We start from the raw sequence: 15,140 nt of genomic DNA on the forward strand, positions 1-15,140 counted from the left end.
CAACACAGTACTCCGCTTGGCAACATGTCAATGTTCATTAATGCTGTTTACACACAAATACACCTGGAAACTCATTTTATCATCACAATAACCCTGTATGAACAGCAATAACTTGCATTTCAGCATTTACAGGCCTGTAAACCTTAGCAACACGGTCGAGTTCTCAGAAATAAGCACGTCTAAAACATAAATATGACACAAAATCAATCAAAGTTTGTGATTACATGTGGAGAATATTGAAGAATGTCAAATCTGAGGAAACAAACTCCTTAAGGTTCTTTAATGGTTCCGTTTAGAACTTTTAACTTCCGTGGAATCTTTCCATTTCACGAAAGGTTCTTTATAATGTTATTCACACTAAGAAAAACAAATGGTTCACTAAATGCGGTTTTAAAAATCTCTGAAAAACAAACCTTTTCACGTCCGTCTGAAAGAGCTGTTCAGATGTTACACACTGAGTAAAGACGGCTCACGTCAGACACAGACACATGCATGAAACCTAAATAAGCAAATCTTTAAAGTGTAATTTCTCACACGCGTGCCATCCCTCAGCCAGAGTCCAGTTTTACCATAAAAGGAGGAAGGACAGAGTGCTACATCTGTTTTTCATTCCCTCTTTCTTTCCAATATTGTGCCGTTCACTATAAATTCCTTCTAAAGGAAGTTTGGTGTAATGTGCATTCCAGCTGAAGGCCTGGATAAAGAAGAACTACTTCTATTGTGCTGTCTTATTTCACATAAAACTCCAAAATATGTTTTTTCAATATCCAATTTTGCAATGTGCACAGTGCTTTTATTTTTAACATCTATTTTATTGTTTGAACATAAAAAAAACTTTTCCACAAAAGTTCCACTTGAAAATAATTTTAATTAAATAACGATTGACTTGATATTTTATGTTTTTGTGACATTGGTTTTTAAAAATGTAGGCTACAAATACATTTCTGGGTCATTGTTGGTCAAAGATGAGTATTTTATTGACGTCCGTCCGAGTTAACAGATATGTTTAGCTAATGTTCCTGTATAAAACGTTAGTTCTAAATGTTCTCAGGACAGAATTTTTTTTTTTTTATCTTGGTTATGTTAACGTTAGCAAAAATATAAGGGATAGTTCACTTTGAAATTATTTTTTGATGTTTTAGCTTACCTCAAGGTCTTTGTTTCCGCAGTAGTTTCGATTTTGATATTTTTAGGTCAAACCGTTCTTGACCGTTCCTGTCAGTCATATAATGCAGGTCTATGGTCACCACCTCAAAGGGCATGCAGTTTGGTTACCAACATTCTTCAAAATATCTTCTTTTGTGTTCAACAGAACAAAGAAACTCAAGCAGGGTTGGAACAACATGAGGGTGGGCAAATTATGACAAAATTTAGCATTTTTGGTTTAGCCGATGCCTTTTAGACGAACTTTTACTGTCTATGAGATAAACGGACACTCAACAACAGTAACCTTATCTCAGTTAGACTTTTTCTTGGTTTTATATTCTTCTTAATGTGTAATTAAACAACTGAACATTTTAATATAGAGAAAGAATGTGTTTAAAAATGTTATGTGTTCAAATATTAGTTCATTAAACCACTACCGTCAGGCAGCATAAAGTGTGCGAAGTTTGCCAATGCCAACCTTTTTTAAACGGTTTAAGAAGTTACGTCATCGGTGTGTGTGTGTGTGTGTGTGTGTGTGTGTGTGTGTGTGTGTGTGTGTGTGTGTGTGTGTGTGTGTGTGTGTGTGTGTGTGTGTGTGTGTGTGTGTGTGTGTGTGTGTGTGTGTGTGTGTGTGTGTGTGTGTGTGTGTGTGTGTGTGTGTGTGTGTGTGTGTGTGTGGAAAAAGAGAAAACTCCTTGATAATTTCGTGATGACATGCCTGTTTGCTGAAGTTCGCGCACACTGGATCAGTTTGGGAATCCGCTGGGAAACACACGTTAAGCTCAGGTAAGTTTGGACAGTTTTAAACAGGATTATATTGCCGAGTGTCTGTGTGAGAATCCGTTTTATATAATAAGTCATAAAGAAGTATAATATTGAATCGGGTTTATTCTTCGGATGATTTAATTCCCAATGGTTTGATTAAAAGTCAGGAGACGTAGCCTACGCAGCTCAGTATTTCAGTTAAAGTTTTATTTTAATTTTTTGGATACGATCGCAGTATTTAAAATTCATATAATTAGGCTACTTTTCTACGTAATAGCCAACTTAAAACTGACATAGCCTAATATACGACATAACCACATATTTAATATTTATGTTTAAAATTAACATTTATTATTTATCTAGTACTTGCCTGTTTAAAATGCACCTATTCAAAAGCTGTTTTATATTTATTTATTAAATAAATATGCAAACATTCCTCATCGATAACCATGCAATTTGCATGATGGGTGAAATACATTTGCTTAAACTATTGAACTGACAAAAAGTGCTGAGGCAGTAGGCTACTTATCATATACATATTCATATTTTTTGTTCTATAGCTACTTTCTAAAAGATTTTCATTTACCTTTATGGTAGGGTTCAAAACAATGTTATTACCATGGAGTTTATGGTATTTTTGTAATGTCCTCCTCAGACTCATAGAAACAGTAAAACTCTTTAATAGTGGAGATCTAGAAGACACACAGTGATTTGGATATTAATGTTGTTTTGAGGCTTTGTCCTCTCTCATGTCTGGACATGTGTTTAGTGTGTAATCACTACTTTTATGCTTGTTTTGTGAAGCCATGAGAAACATTAATATTCTGAGAGTTATGATGTCATTTTACAGAGAGCTGCTCATGTTTTCCAGGAGTGTTCAAGTGTTAAATGCATGTTTATGAGCACTTAGCGTTTCTAATTTGAATATAGTTGGAAAGGTCTGATATCATTTATTTGACTGAACAATTGATCCTTTAAATAGCCGTGCTGCAGTTTTATTTTTATGAATGCTTTGCTTTATACTTCCAGACATTGTTACTGCAAAATATAGAACATTGTTTTGTTTCTGTTTTTAACAAAAGACTCATTTTGACCCATTGTCCTGTAGCTCCTGGTGGTCTCGGCGTGTTTTGATGCTGGGGTCTCTAGATGTCTACAGGGTGTTTACTGTCTGCAGTTTGCCTTTATTAGTCCAGACAGACGCAGTTGGTTTTTATGGAGGGATTTATGTCCAACGATGCAAATTTTGGTCATAAGTGGTGATACGCTCTCACTAACACTTCTAGAAGTTCACCTGGGCAGTTTCCTGAGGTTGATCTCTGCACTCTGAAGGACGGATGTGTTTCCTGTCTTTTAAAGCTGTACTACTCAAGAGTCGATTGTTTTCTCTATTCATAAGATATTTATAATGCCAAACTGGGGTGGAGGAAACAAATGTGGTGCCTGCCACGGGACGGTGTACCACGCTGAAGAGGTCCAGTGTGATGGAGGGAGTTTCCACAAGTGCTGCTTCCTCTGTAGTAAGTGAAAAACAACACTTTACTGTTCAGGTAAAACTCACCATGATGTGTCCAGGTCAAATTCAAAGAAGAAAATAAAGCAATTAAAGGAAAACAGAGCCTTTATTTTTATGACAATTAAAAATGTTTTTCTTTTAAACTCTCGTTTTATTTTATTATTCTATTTTATTTCTCATTACTGCAAAAAAATCAATAAACAAACCAACAAACTGTATATCTAATGGTTATTAAATATTTAAAAAATCTAAATGAATATATAAACGATTATATACAAAAAAATGCAATGCTTAAAATCCTTTAAAATTGGCTTAATTGTCTATGAGCAAAATCATAGACTCCTACCTCATGACGACAAACCGGATAGAGAGTGAAACTCATTATAATATGCAAAACTGTTATCCACTCACACCAGTCTTCAATGCGAGACGCCCATAAAAACCAAACCGAGCGATGAAAAGAAATGTTGCGTTACTTTTGCATTACTTTTTCTCCTGGGCTGGGATTTTGCTTGCTTTTAGCAAAAATATAACTTTATTAATAAGGCCTTTTCACAACAAAAATGAAATGAAAAGGCCTCAGGCTGAAGGAAATGCGATTTCATTCATTTCCCCTGTACAGTAGAGGGCGCTGATCAAACAAACCACTGTGACCTACAGAACAATAGTAGAAGAAAGTTCAACACTCTTTCTTTAGTAAAAAATGAATTTTTTATATTTTTTAGTATTTTTTCCTTATTATTATGTATGAATTGGGTCATCAACGGTCAACAGCAAAGACATTGGTTAATAAAGTGAGATTAAATACTAAAATATTAAATAATAAAGGCCTGGTTTCACAGCACACACAGGGCTTAGATTTGGCCTTAGTTCAATTAGGACATTAAATGTGCCTTATAAAAAAACATTAGGCTTCTTGAGAGTAGATATTTCAGTGCAAATTGCTTTCAGTAAAACATCTCAAACATGCATTTTGCAGGGGGAAAGTATATTTGTGTAATTTAACATTAAATTTAAAAATAATGCATCGATTTTCTAGTTACTTGAAAAAGTGACCTTACTTGTCCTGCAGTGAACTAACAATCTCGCATGTTTTTGTGAGATCTCGCTCTGCTTGAATGCACATGCTTCACATTAGTGCTCTGCTACCAAAATGGCAAAAACAATCCAGCCCACATGAGTGGTGTTTACTCGCGGTGGGCCGCCACAAAAGCCATTCTGTTTAGAGCGAGCGATGATGAGTTAATGAGCTCTCTCTCTCTGTATTTTCCCCACATTTCCTCTAAGACCAAAGTTTTTAATCAACTGTAGATGTTTCTGGAATCGTAGTGGTCAAGTGTGAGGTTTTTATGTGTTGTATAATGAGAAAGATCGAGTTCTGCGATGTTTTGTTCAGCTGGATGAATAGGAAAGGGCTGTGGAATCATGTTTGTCTCTCTTCGCATACTAAGATCAAGTCTGTTGATGAAACAGTCAAAATCATGTGCATTCTAGCCTCTAATCCTGGAGTTAAAATGATAGATTATTAGTGGTGGCATGACTGGTATAATTTTCTCTAACCTAAACTAAGGGAGATGTGTTATTCCTTTTTGTACGTTTTTTTTTTTTTCTTTGCCCGGCGGATGATAAATAAATGCTTAAATCCACTCGAAACACCTTGGAAATCAAACATCGGCACTCTAGCATTGTAGCATTGAGTTTTGCATGGGACGAAAACATTAAAATCCGTGTTTTTCCTCCTCCAGTGGTCTGCAGAAAAGGGTTAGACAGCACCACACTGGCCATCCATGAGCAGGAAATCTACTGCAAGTCCTGCTACGGAAAAAAGTACGGACCAAAGGGATACGGATACGGTCAGGGAGCAGGAACACTCAATATGGACCGCGGCGAGAGGCTGGGCATCAAACCTGAAGAGTGAGCGTTTTCACTTTTCATTGTGTATAGGGATAACTAATATTGTGTGTTTTGTTTTCCATGTGAAATAACATTTATTATCTTTATGCATAAGTGTGATAAGTAGCATTGTGTTGTGGTGCATTTGTTTCAATAGTGATTGTAATGAATGCACACATAAAAAAATCATTAATATATTAATGATTATTATAAACTGCTGCAAAAGCAATGCTCTGTATGCCATGTGTAAGATTTCTAGAGCATTTTAAAACTGGTTGCAAATCCGTCTTGTCTGGTGTGCTCAAGCCTGCCGTCAGGTGATTATTGTTATGAAAGCATGTATTATGTAAGCGGAGTTCCTGCACAGACTCCAGCCGACACAAAGCTGCTCATTCAGGGCCGTTTGTCAGGCTGAGCTCCAGAAAAGCACATCTGACCTCTCCGTCTCCTACCCAGAACCCAAACTCACCGACCCACCACCAACCCAAACCCGTCCAAGTTTGCTCAGAAGTTCGGCGGCTCGGAGAAGTGCGCGCGCTGTGGAGAGTGTGTGTACGCGGCGGAAAAGGTGATGAGCGCTGGGAAGGTGAGCAGAGACTGAACTGCACATCAAACATCACATTCTTAACCCTTGTAATGCATTAAAAGGCTTTATGCATTGGTTTTGGTTTTTTTATTTTTTATTTAATTATATCAGGAAAGCCTTAAAACATAAAAACAAAAGGCATCGAAATATAATCGAGGATTAAAACACAATAAAGTCCAGGACTTATTTCCATTGTGGTCCTCTTACACATAACGTCAAGACAGGACAATTACATATAGTGTGAACAATGACAACATACTATACAAACATTTTCATTTTCTATACAAATTATAGATGGTAACTGTCTCCTTGTTCTATTTCGCTACCCTCTCTAATAACCAATCCTTGGTCCGCTTTTTAAAAGAATTAATGCTTAAGATTACTTTAATTTGCCGGTCTAACATGTTCCACTGAACAGCCCCTATAAATGTTTTTTTTCTCTAACATTGTCTTGAATGCATAAGGACAAAGGAGGTCTGATATACTGCCACGAGTGTAAACAATACATATACTGCATTGAAAGCATAAGCTTATAAAACAATATTTTTTGACTAAAAGCAAATCGTTTCTGATCCGTAGCTTCTCGTTAATAAGTGAATGTGCACATTTTTTCCGTTTTTACTACATTAACCCCCTTTTTTATTAATTTTCCAATTTTACAAAAAACTGCAGCTAAAATCATTTTGATGCATTAAACATTATCAATATTATGTGAGTTTCTATTTGAATCTATCATTATATAAAATGTATAAGAAGATTATTTTTATTCTTCATTCATGTTTTTAAAAGTAAAAGAATTTGGGTGTTAGCTAATGGTCAATAAATATAAAAAAAATTAAAATGAATAGAAATACTGCTGCAAAAAATGCAACGCTTAAAATCCTTTTTTGGAAAGTTTTGGAAAGTAATACACATTGATGTAATACAACAATAATAGCAAACAGTTCCCAATCCCACTGAAATTATTTCAAATATTTAGAGGAGTGTTCTTGATATATTTGTTGATCTAGATGAATGAAGAGTTATCTAACTACTTCTCTTATACTGTCACAGTGACATCACCTGTGTTATTCACTGGGTTCAAAAGTTCACTTCAAGTGTGTAACTAGCGACTCCATTGACACTTATGAGGGTTTGCAGATGCTAGAGATCCACTGCCAAAAAAACAGATCCAAGTGTGAAGCATTTGCTCCAGTTTCTCAGTTTAATCACTGAGTGCCTGATGTCAGCTGGTGATACTCATCCGTTCTTTATCTGTGTGTCTTCCAGCCGTGGCATAAGAACTGCTTTCGCTGTGCCAAATGTGGGAAGAGTTTGGAGTCGACCACTCAGACGGAGAAAGATGGAGAGATCTACTGCAAAGGTCAGCACTACATCCTAATGCAGTTTAAATGGCCAGTGGTTATGATTAAAAGCTTTTCTCAATCTTTGTTTGTTTGCCTGTCAGGATGATTCTCTGATAGCATAGCAACATCAAAACTTGAACAAGTATAACTAGATTAGCAAGAAATGCCTGAAACAAGATAGGAATCAGTCATGAGTTGCTGTAAAGATGTAACAACCTCATCTGTTCTCGCTTTACTCGTATGACATGTCGCTCTCTAATGCATGGAAGCTTGTTTCCGCCACTGAATAATTTTTTTTAAATGATTGCTACTTTTTATCTCATAATTGTGAGATATGAAGAATTGTGAGAAATAAAGTCGCAATTGCAAGATATAAAGTCGCTATTCTGAGAAATAGTCGCAATTGCGAGAAAAAAAGAGAATTGAGACCTTTTATCTCACAATTCTGACTTTTTTTTCTCACAATTGCGACTTTACATCTCGCAATTCTGACTTATAACACGCAATTGCCAATTTATATCAATCAATTCTGACTTTATATCACAGTTCATATCAATCAATTCTGACTTTATATCTCGCAATTCTGACTTTATATCACAGTTCATATCAATCAATTCTGACTATTTCACGCAATTCTGACTTTATATCACACAGTTCATATCAATCAATTCTGACTTTATATCTCACAATTCTGACTTTATATCTCACAATTCTGACTTTATATCACAAAATTCTGACTTTATATCACAGTTTATATCAATCAATTCTGACTATTTCACGCAATTCTGACTTTATATCTCGCAATTCCGACTTAATATCAATCAATTCTGACTTTATATCTCACAATTCTAAGTTTATATCACATAATTCTGACTTTATATCTCGCAATTCTAAGAAATAAAGTCAGAATTACGTGATGTAAACTCGCAATTGGGAGAAAAGAGTCAAAATTGTGAGATAAAAAGTCTCAATTACCTTTTTTTATTTTTCATTCTGTGGCGGAAACAAGCTTCCATACTAATGAACTACATTCATGCTTAATTTCTTCTTTGTTGCTTTTTTTTTTTATATATAGCATGCTATGCGAAGAACTTCGGACCAAAAGGATTTGGCTACGGTCAGGGAGCAGGAGCTCTGGTTCACGCTCAGTAATAGCGCTTTACTGTTGTTCAAGAGGTTGTTACTAATTTCAAATGACGAAAATAATTTTGTTATATTTTCATGACAATTAACAAGGCTCAACAGTGCGAGCATTTTCCTCGCATGTGCGAACTGTAAAATGTATTTAGGAGCACAAGTGTGAATAAAATGAAAATTAAATATCTTAAATGTCATTTTAAGAGGTCTTCAATTTGAAACCCAGCAATACAGCCAAATGTGATTATTAAACTTCCAAAGGCAATGATGAATCATTTGGTTACACTTTATGTTAAGGTGACAAGTTACTACATGTACTACTGAACAGTAAATTATGCATAATTACGAGTAATTAACCATAAACCAAACCCTAACTCTATATGTGCAGTACAGTGTGTACGATGTAACAGTCACCTTAAAATAAGGTGTAACCTCACATTATAATCTGGACTAAAACATGGCCTAGGTATTGATTGAAAATATTCTGATTCTTTATCATTGTTTGGTAACACTTTACCAGAATGTTCCGTTAGTTAATTCATTAATTAAAACAACTAATAAGTTAAAATTCTTCTAAAGCATTTATTAATCTTAGCTGATGTTAATTTTATGTAGGCTACTAATACGTTATTAAAATCTAAAGTTTTATCTATTAATATTATTTAATGGACCTGAACTAACGTGAGCAAACAATGAACAGCTGTATTTTATTAACTAACATCAACAAAGAAAAACTACAGCTCATTATTAATGTTAGTTAAAGCATTGGAACATTGTAAAATCTTCTTTATTTTGCTTGTAAATGTATCTTTTACATCTATGCATGGAAAATTCTTATTATCATAACTTAAAACCAGATTTTTAACTGCTTTATATTACTCTATTATTGCTGATTTTAATTAAAAAATAAGATAAATACTGTGTACAGTAATGAGAATGAGAAAATATCACAATTTTTAACAAGTAGTCCTAAAAATAAGGTTAATTTTCTTTATACATATTCTTGATCCCTTTTACAAGATCATAGTTTAATGTCCATTAAGAAAAAGACCATTACGTTTCATATTTTCATAATTAAACACCCCCTCCTTCCAATTCTCATGTTTTTTTGTTTCAATTTATGTCAATTTAAATAGAATATTTTTTCGGTGATGCAAAAAAATCTGTATTACAGCAATTAAAAGTCGGTAATGTCCATTTCCTTTATGCAAACTATTTTTTTCCCACCCTTTACTGGGTATTAATAGTTCATAGACTAGTACATTTTACAAGCATAAACATGTTCAATGTGAAATAAACACTTGTTTTCAGTGCGCTTTGATTGAAAACTACCGCACAGGCCTTTCACCTTTGAATGTTTTATTAATAAAGCCATTAAAATTGAACCATGCCCAATAAGTTACATCTGAAGCAGAGTAGGGTGACGTCCTGATCTCAGCTGAGGCACTGGAGATGAGCATGTGCTTTTCACATGGTGGGAAAACAGCCGGACAGCAATATGTGAGTATCTTCCCCAAAAACAGTGTCACATGTATGAATGACTTGTAACCGTGCCTAATCCGAAATATTTCAGTATCGGGGGCCCATCGAATGCGTCCATGAGTGATGATGTCATAACAATGTGCCCTCTTGAGTTAGAGCGTTTCTTACGTCTACTTCTCTGGCATTTACAATTTGTACATCCAGTGGTACATCAAACCCAGCAATGAAACATACAAAAGAAACCCTTTAAGTTGGATATTAATCAACGAGAATGGGACATTCAGATATAATACATCTGCCGAGCGGCCTCAGGGACACGCAATAACGATACACACATTGGGTTTAAAATGTACAAACGAAAGGATAAAAAATAAAATAAAAAAACCCAGCTGCAAATACTGAACATTCACTATTTACAGATGGGAGCGTCTCTGGGATGGCAGGGTGATCACATGCAGTGGAGACTTGCAAGGTCAAAGGTCTATACACAGCAGTGCCAGACGCCACTAAAAGCTACAGTCATACACTTGGATAATAGTCCATTTTTTTTTCTGGCTTTTTGGTAAGATAAAAAAATTAGGAGCAGCTTTAACTAACACAGACAAAATAAAAAACAAAAAAAAAAAACAAAAGTCAATCACAGAATAATGAATCTAGTTCATTTATGTACAGATGCACATTCTTTACATCAGTTCGTCCTGTCAGCTGTTGCAATGACAACAGGAAGAGGAAATGGAGGAGAGCAAAAGGGGAGGAGCTTCCTCTTTACGTAAACGTGAAGATCCCTCTGCGACGGTGGGAAAGCGAGCTTGTTTCTTCAGTAACAATGAACATTAACAACAACAAAAAGATCAGTGCATTGTTTTTAGGCAGACAAACGTCATCGCCGCCACAAAAAAAAAAAAATGAAAACGAATGGAAGAAGCCCATCTGGCGTGATAAACGCAACTTCCATTAAGATCGTACAGCTATCAGGTGCACTTAATGGCTTTTCAACAGCATTTTTAACTTTAAATGTGTACACTTCCTAAAACTACACATACATAATAAATAGAGGTTCACATACGAGCGTATTATTTCTTGTAAATTCGGAGGGCATCTGGGTGAATCCCATAAACCCGTCGAGAACGTGTCCAGGTCACGTTTCAACCCAAAATCAAGTTTATTTTCATGAAACTGAAGACTGTTCTGCATCGTGACATTATTTTGATGGAAATTAAGCACATTTCTCCTGTAGCGCTCATTACCGCAACGCATCCAGGCAATTTTTTGTTCGAATTCTCATTGTAATACAGTATTTCATTTTTTTTTTTTACAGCAAACAATGTAATACAATGATTTAAAAATAATAATTAGCATGATTTAAAGGCAGTTCAATAAAAATACTTTGCTATTTAAATGATTACAGTTATGAAGAGGTTTTTGTGCATTACGGTAATGATAATAAAGGGGGAAAACTATTAAACAGGACAAGCAAAATACAATTTTAGGGTGAAATATAACCCAGGTTCATGTTCTGGACACGTTTCACAGGATTCTCCCGTCTAAACTATTAAACATGCTGGAAATGTACATATATGATGAATGTAAAAACTGAAATGACTTGAAAAATACTATATAAATAGGTTAAAATAAATATGTTGTAAGTCACATTATTTAACGAGGGGCTCTCTCTAGTCTTATGAATGTTTTCAGTCTATATGATTAATATCAGAGCATTCATACAGAATCATGATCAGACAAATCAAGGCAGCTTAAAGGAATCTTTCACCTAAAAAGGAAAAGTTCTGTCATAATATACCAACCGCCGTGTCGTTCCAAACCGGTATGCATATTTTTAGTGGAGAAATTTTGAGAAATCATCACGCAACTCTTTTCACTTTCAATGTATGGAAAAGAACAGCGTGAACATTCTTCTAAACATCTCCCTTTGTGTTTAAAGAGAGAAAGTGACGACAAAATTCACAGAATGATTCGGCACAGCGGCTGTTAAGCTAGTTCTCATTCCCACACACACTTCCAGGTTGAACCAGGACTTACGACCGATAAAGATCTGATTTCACTTTAAAAACAACAGAAAAGGGTCACTGGAAGAAAACAAAAGTCAAATAAAACGCAAGTCGATGTGCGAAAGAAACCAGAAACGTCTCTGCTGACCAATCGAGGAGAGTTTGTTGTACTGCATACACCCCTGAAGCCATTAAACTCCTCCTCTTCCTCACGGCCCTGCGTCTCAAAGTGCCGTCTATGGCAGGGGGGGCGGGTGGAGTTGGTGACGGTAACCAATAACAGCATGCGTATCCTGACTGGGTGAGGTTTGCAGTCTCAGTGAAGGATGGTCCCGGTGAGCAGCCTCTCCCCTCTTCTCTCTCTCGCTCACTCCTACACCAGCTGGTATCCTGAGCCGGACGTCTGGTCGTACTCTATTGTGTACTGAGAGGTCCAGTCTATGGCCACGGGCCGCAGCAGACCACAGCAGCGCAGCTCAAAGAAATCTATGAGGTTCCTCATACAGCCGTGACTGCAAGGGACAAACGGAGGAGCGGCGTTACTACTGGGAATCACACAAACACGTCTTTGGCTTAAAAACAACTGACCGAATCTATCTTTACCAAAAGCAACGATGGCTTCCTAAACAAAACTTGAGAAGTTCATAGTTTTGACTAAATTGGGAGACCCAATTCATGAAAAATGTTCAGGTTTGACTATTTATTTTATTTATTATAGACATTAGTCAATCATGCTGTGTCCTAAACAGTGTTATTTTATTATTTAAAAAAAAAAATATATATATATTTTTATATTTTCAGTTTATTGGTTTTTTTTTTTTTTAGTTTCTGTTCATTAAAAATATTTCCAAGTACTTTAATATTATTTCAGTTAGTAATTCTAATTTTATGATCATCTAATATTCATATATTTTTTCAGCTTTATTTCAGTTAACACATGTTTTTAATAGTTTTAGTTTTCCATAACAACTGGTTTAAAAGCAATTCTTCCTACAATGAAAAAAAAACATTGTTTTTTTGGTTTTTCTTCTTCAGATCTGGTTAAATAGTTTATGAGCACTGAAAAAAACTAACCCAAAGCGATTTGTCATCATTAAACTATTATATTTTGGTAAAACATTGGCCATCATCCACCTTTTTTTCTACAGATATAAGCGTCATATAAAGTCCATCCCATGATGGAAGACTTTTTTTTAATAACTACACATTCATTAATAATCTCATGGGATCTTTTTCTAAATTGTTGGCGAACAAAAATAATTTTGAAGTTTCATAAAGATTATATTCTACAGAATACAAAGATCAATACGCTTGACAAATGAACCATTTGCCGCCCTCCTCTGTTCAGTGCTGTACAGATAAACTGAGTTTAAAGGACTCACTTGAAAGGGCTCTCGATGGACGTGGCTGTAACTTTAAAGTGCTTATATCTTCTTGCGTTCATTCGCTCGTTTGTAGTGATGCCCAGAACAGCGATCTATCAAGAGAAAGTCAAACACATCAAACCACAAATACACACAAAACCTACTCCAACATATGAACGGAAAACCCAAAGTATACTTAGGGCGTAATGAGGATAAAGGCTTCACTAGACTTGAGCGTATCACCTGATAGAGCTGGCACATGATCAGCACAGCGACCCACATGAAGTGAAACACACTGTTGAGAAACATCCAGAACATCCACGGCGAGCAGGTGGCGATCTGCGTTATGTAGTTCCAAAAGCCATCTTTAGTGTAGCTGGTCGCACAATGAACACTCCAGTCTGCAGAAACAGAGACATATTAAGTCCAAAATAACTTTGGTAACGCTTTACTTGAAGGGGTGTGCATAAGACTGACATGACACCTTCATAATAATGACATGACATATGTCTTGAATATGAAGTAAGGTTTATGCATGACAGGCATAAAGACAACTTAAACAATGTCATATTTGCATTAAAAATGTCAGAACTGAGCGAATAACACTTAATGACAGTTGTCATAAACATGCATAAACCTTTCTTCATATTCAAGATATATGTCATGTCATGATTATGAAGGTGTCATGTTAGTCTTATGCAAGTAAAGTGTTACCATAACGTTCAATTCATCAAGATTATTAATATGCTACTAATGCAAAATCAATAGTAGCAATTGAAAATTTATATTCATTTATTGTCACGTTGTTTGTGCAAAACTATACAAACTCTATTATACTTACAGCAAATGCATCCATATATCATCCAACAGATCATACACAACAAGAAGAATAGGTAGCCCATAAAGTAACGGTGGTTTCCACTTCCTGCCCGCAAACAATGAGGAAAGAAAACCAGACAAATTAAAGGAATGATTCATACCTGTTCTTATTCTCAAATTAGTACTAGAAAAAATTACGGGATGCAGATTTCTTGACTATTGTGAATTTCCTGGGGAACATTTCAGCAATCTACGACTTTTCATTTTAATGTCAGGAGGAAAAGCATGTGAGGTTGGTGGAAAATGTGCACTTGGAAAACTCACCTACGCAGTTGCCTACCCAAGGGCAGTGGTGATCAAATTTGGCGATGCATCGATTGCACACGGCGCAGTGTTTCGATCTGATGGGCTTCCGTATCTGTGGAGTACACAGGTCGTAAAATGAGTGTTTTATGTGCTATGGAAACTGCAATGCAAATCAGACCGTTGGGTTATCCGCCGGCCAGCGTGCGAGGAGAACGGAAAAGTCATAATTACCAAACAGGTGCTGCAGAATATGCTGAGATCCAGAGAGCCTGTCTCTGCCAACTCAACTATAGTCTAAATAGAGGAAAGAAAAGGAAAATGTAAGTGATGCTTTCTTGTGCATAAAGCTGAACTGGTTTGCAGTTAGAGATTTTACCTTTTTCTTCTGCTCCTCGGATGCTTTGATGATGCCGGGGTCAGACTTCCAGGACTTGCCAAAGTTGTAGAAGAGAGCCAGGCTATTGAGCAGGAACGGCAGGTGGATGGTGACAAACGGGAGAAGTGTGGAGGGTTAAGGAAGTTTCATTTTAATGTGAAACAATGGTAGCCTGGTTAAAACCAGACCATTCTCAGTTGTAACCGAGTTATGGTCTGGCAAAGCGTCATAGACAAATCATTTCCAGAGGGGCGTCAAACCAATCAGAGCGATGAAGGAGATGGCGGAGGAGTGTTGTTCTTTGCTCGGTTTTTAACAAAAAAGGAAACGTTCAAATAGCTGATTCGAACGAGTGATGTTTGACGGCGGCGTCCATCTTTGTAATGTAGGCTACA

The 15,140-nt window shown here is 36.0% G+C and overlaps 2 protein-coding genes across 2 annotated transcripts in view; one reads left to right on the forward strand and one right to left on the reverse strand.

The window, feature by feature from the left end:
• The first annotated feature begins 1,862 nt into the window (after positions 1-1,862).
• csrp2 (cysteine and glycine rich protein 2) lies at positions 1,863-8,621 on the forward strand. The gene is made up of 6 exons (XM_089126680.1): positions 1,863-1,932; positions 3,311-3,431; positions 5,173-5,341; positions 5,777-5,906; positions 7,176-7,269; positions 8,328-8,621. The coding sequence occupies exons 2-6, from the start codon at positions 3,320-3,322 to the stop codon at positions 8,402-8,404; spliced, it is 582 nt and encodes a 193-aa protein (XP_088982806.1). The 5' UTR covers positions 1,863-1,932; positions 3,311-3,319; the 3' UTR covers positions 8,405-8,621.
• Positions 8,622-12,107: 3,486 nt separating this feature from the next.
• Positions 12,108-15,140, reverse strand: part of zdhhc17 (zDHHC palmitoyltransferase 17) — a 59,812-nt gene continuing 56,779 nt past the window's right edge. The window contains exons 11-17 of the mRNA XM_039660761.2: positions 14,746-14,870; positions 14,601-14,663; positions 14,388-14,481; positions 14,086-14,169; positions 13,488-13,645; positions 13,263-13,357; positions 12,108-12,392 (exon numbers count right to left, since the gene is read on the reverse strand). Of these exons, the coding sequence (XP_039516695.1) occupies positions 12,254-12,392; positions 13,263-13,357; positions 13,488-13,645; positions 14,086-14,169; positions 14,388-14,481; positions 14,601-14,663; positions 14,746-14,870 (758 nt within the window). The 3' untranslated portion in view covers positions 12,108-12,253. The remainder of the gene's footprint in view (positions 12,393-13,262; positions 13,358-13,487; positions 13,646-14,085; positions 14,170-14,387; positions 14,482-14,600; positions 14,664-14,745; positions 14,871-15,140) is intronic.

This window comes from Pimephales promelas, chromosome 24 (genome assembly GCF_988280905.1).
Source record: "Pimephales promelas chromosome 24, fPimPro1.hap1.1, whole genome shotgun sequence".
In the NCBI taxonomy this organism is placed as follows: Eukaryota; Metazoa; Chordata; class Actinopteri; order Cypriniformes; family Leuciscidae; genus Pimephales; species Pimephales promelas.

Bases quoted from the DNA above. Each gene is read 5' to 3' on its own strand.
- csrp2 (XM_089126680.1), top strand. From the start codon at position 3,320: ATGCCAAACTGGGGTGGAGGAAACAAATGTGGTGCCTGCCACGGGACG. The intron at 5,907-7,175 runs GTGAGCAGAGAC...TGTGTCTTCCAG, and splicing joins AGGTGATGAGCGCTGGGAAG to CCGTGGCATAAGAACTGCTT. The intron at 7,270-8,327 runs GTCAGCACTACA...TTTTATATATAG, and splicing joins TGGAGAGATCTACTGCAAAG to CATGCTATGCGAAGAACTTC.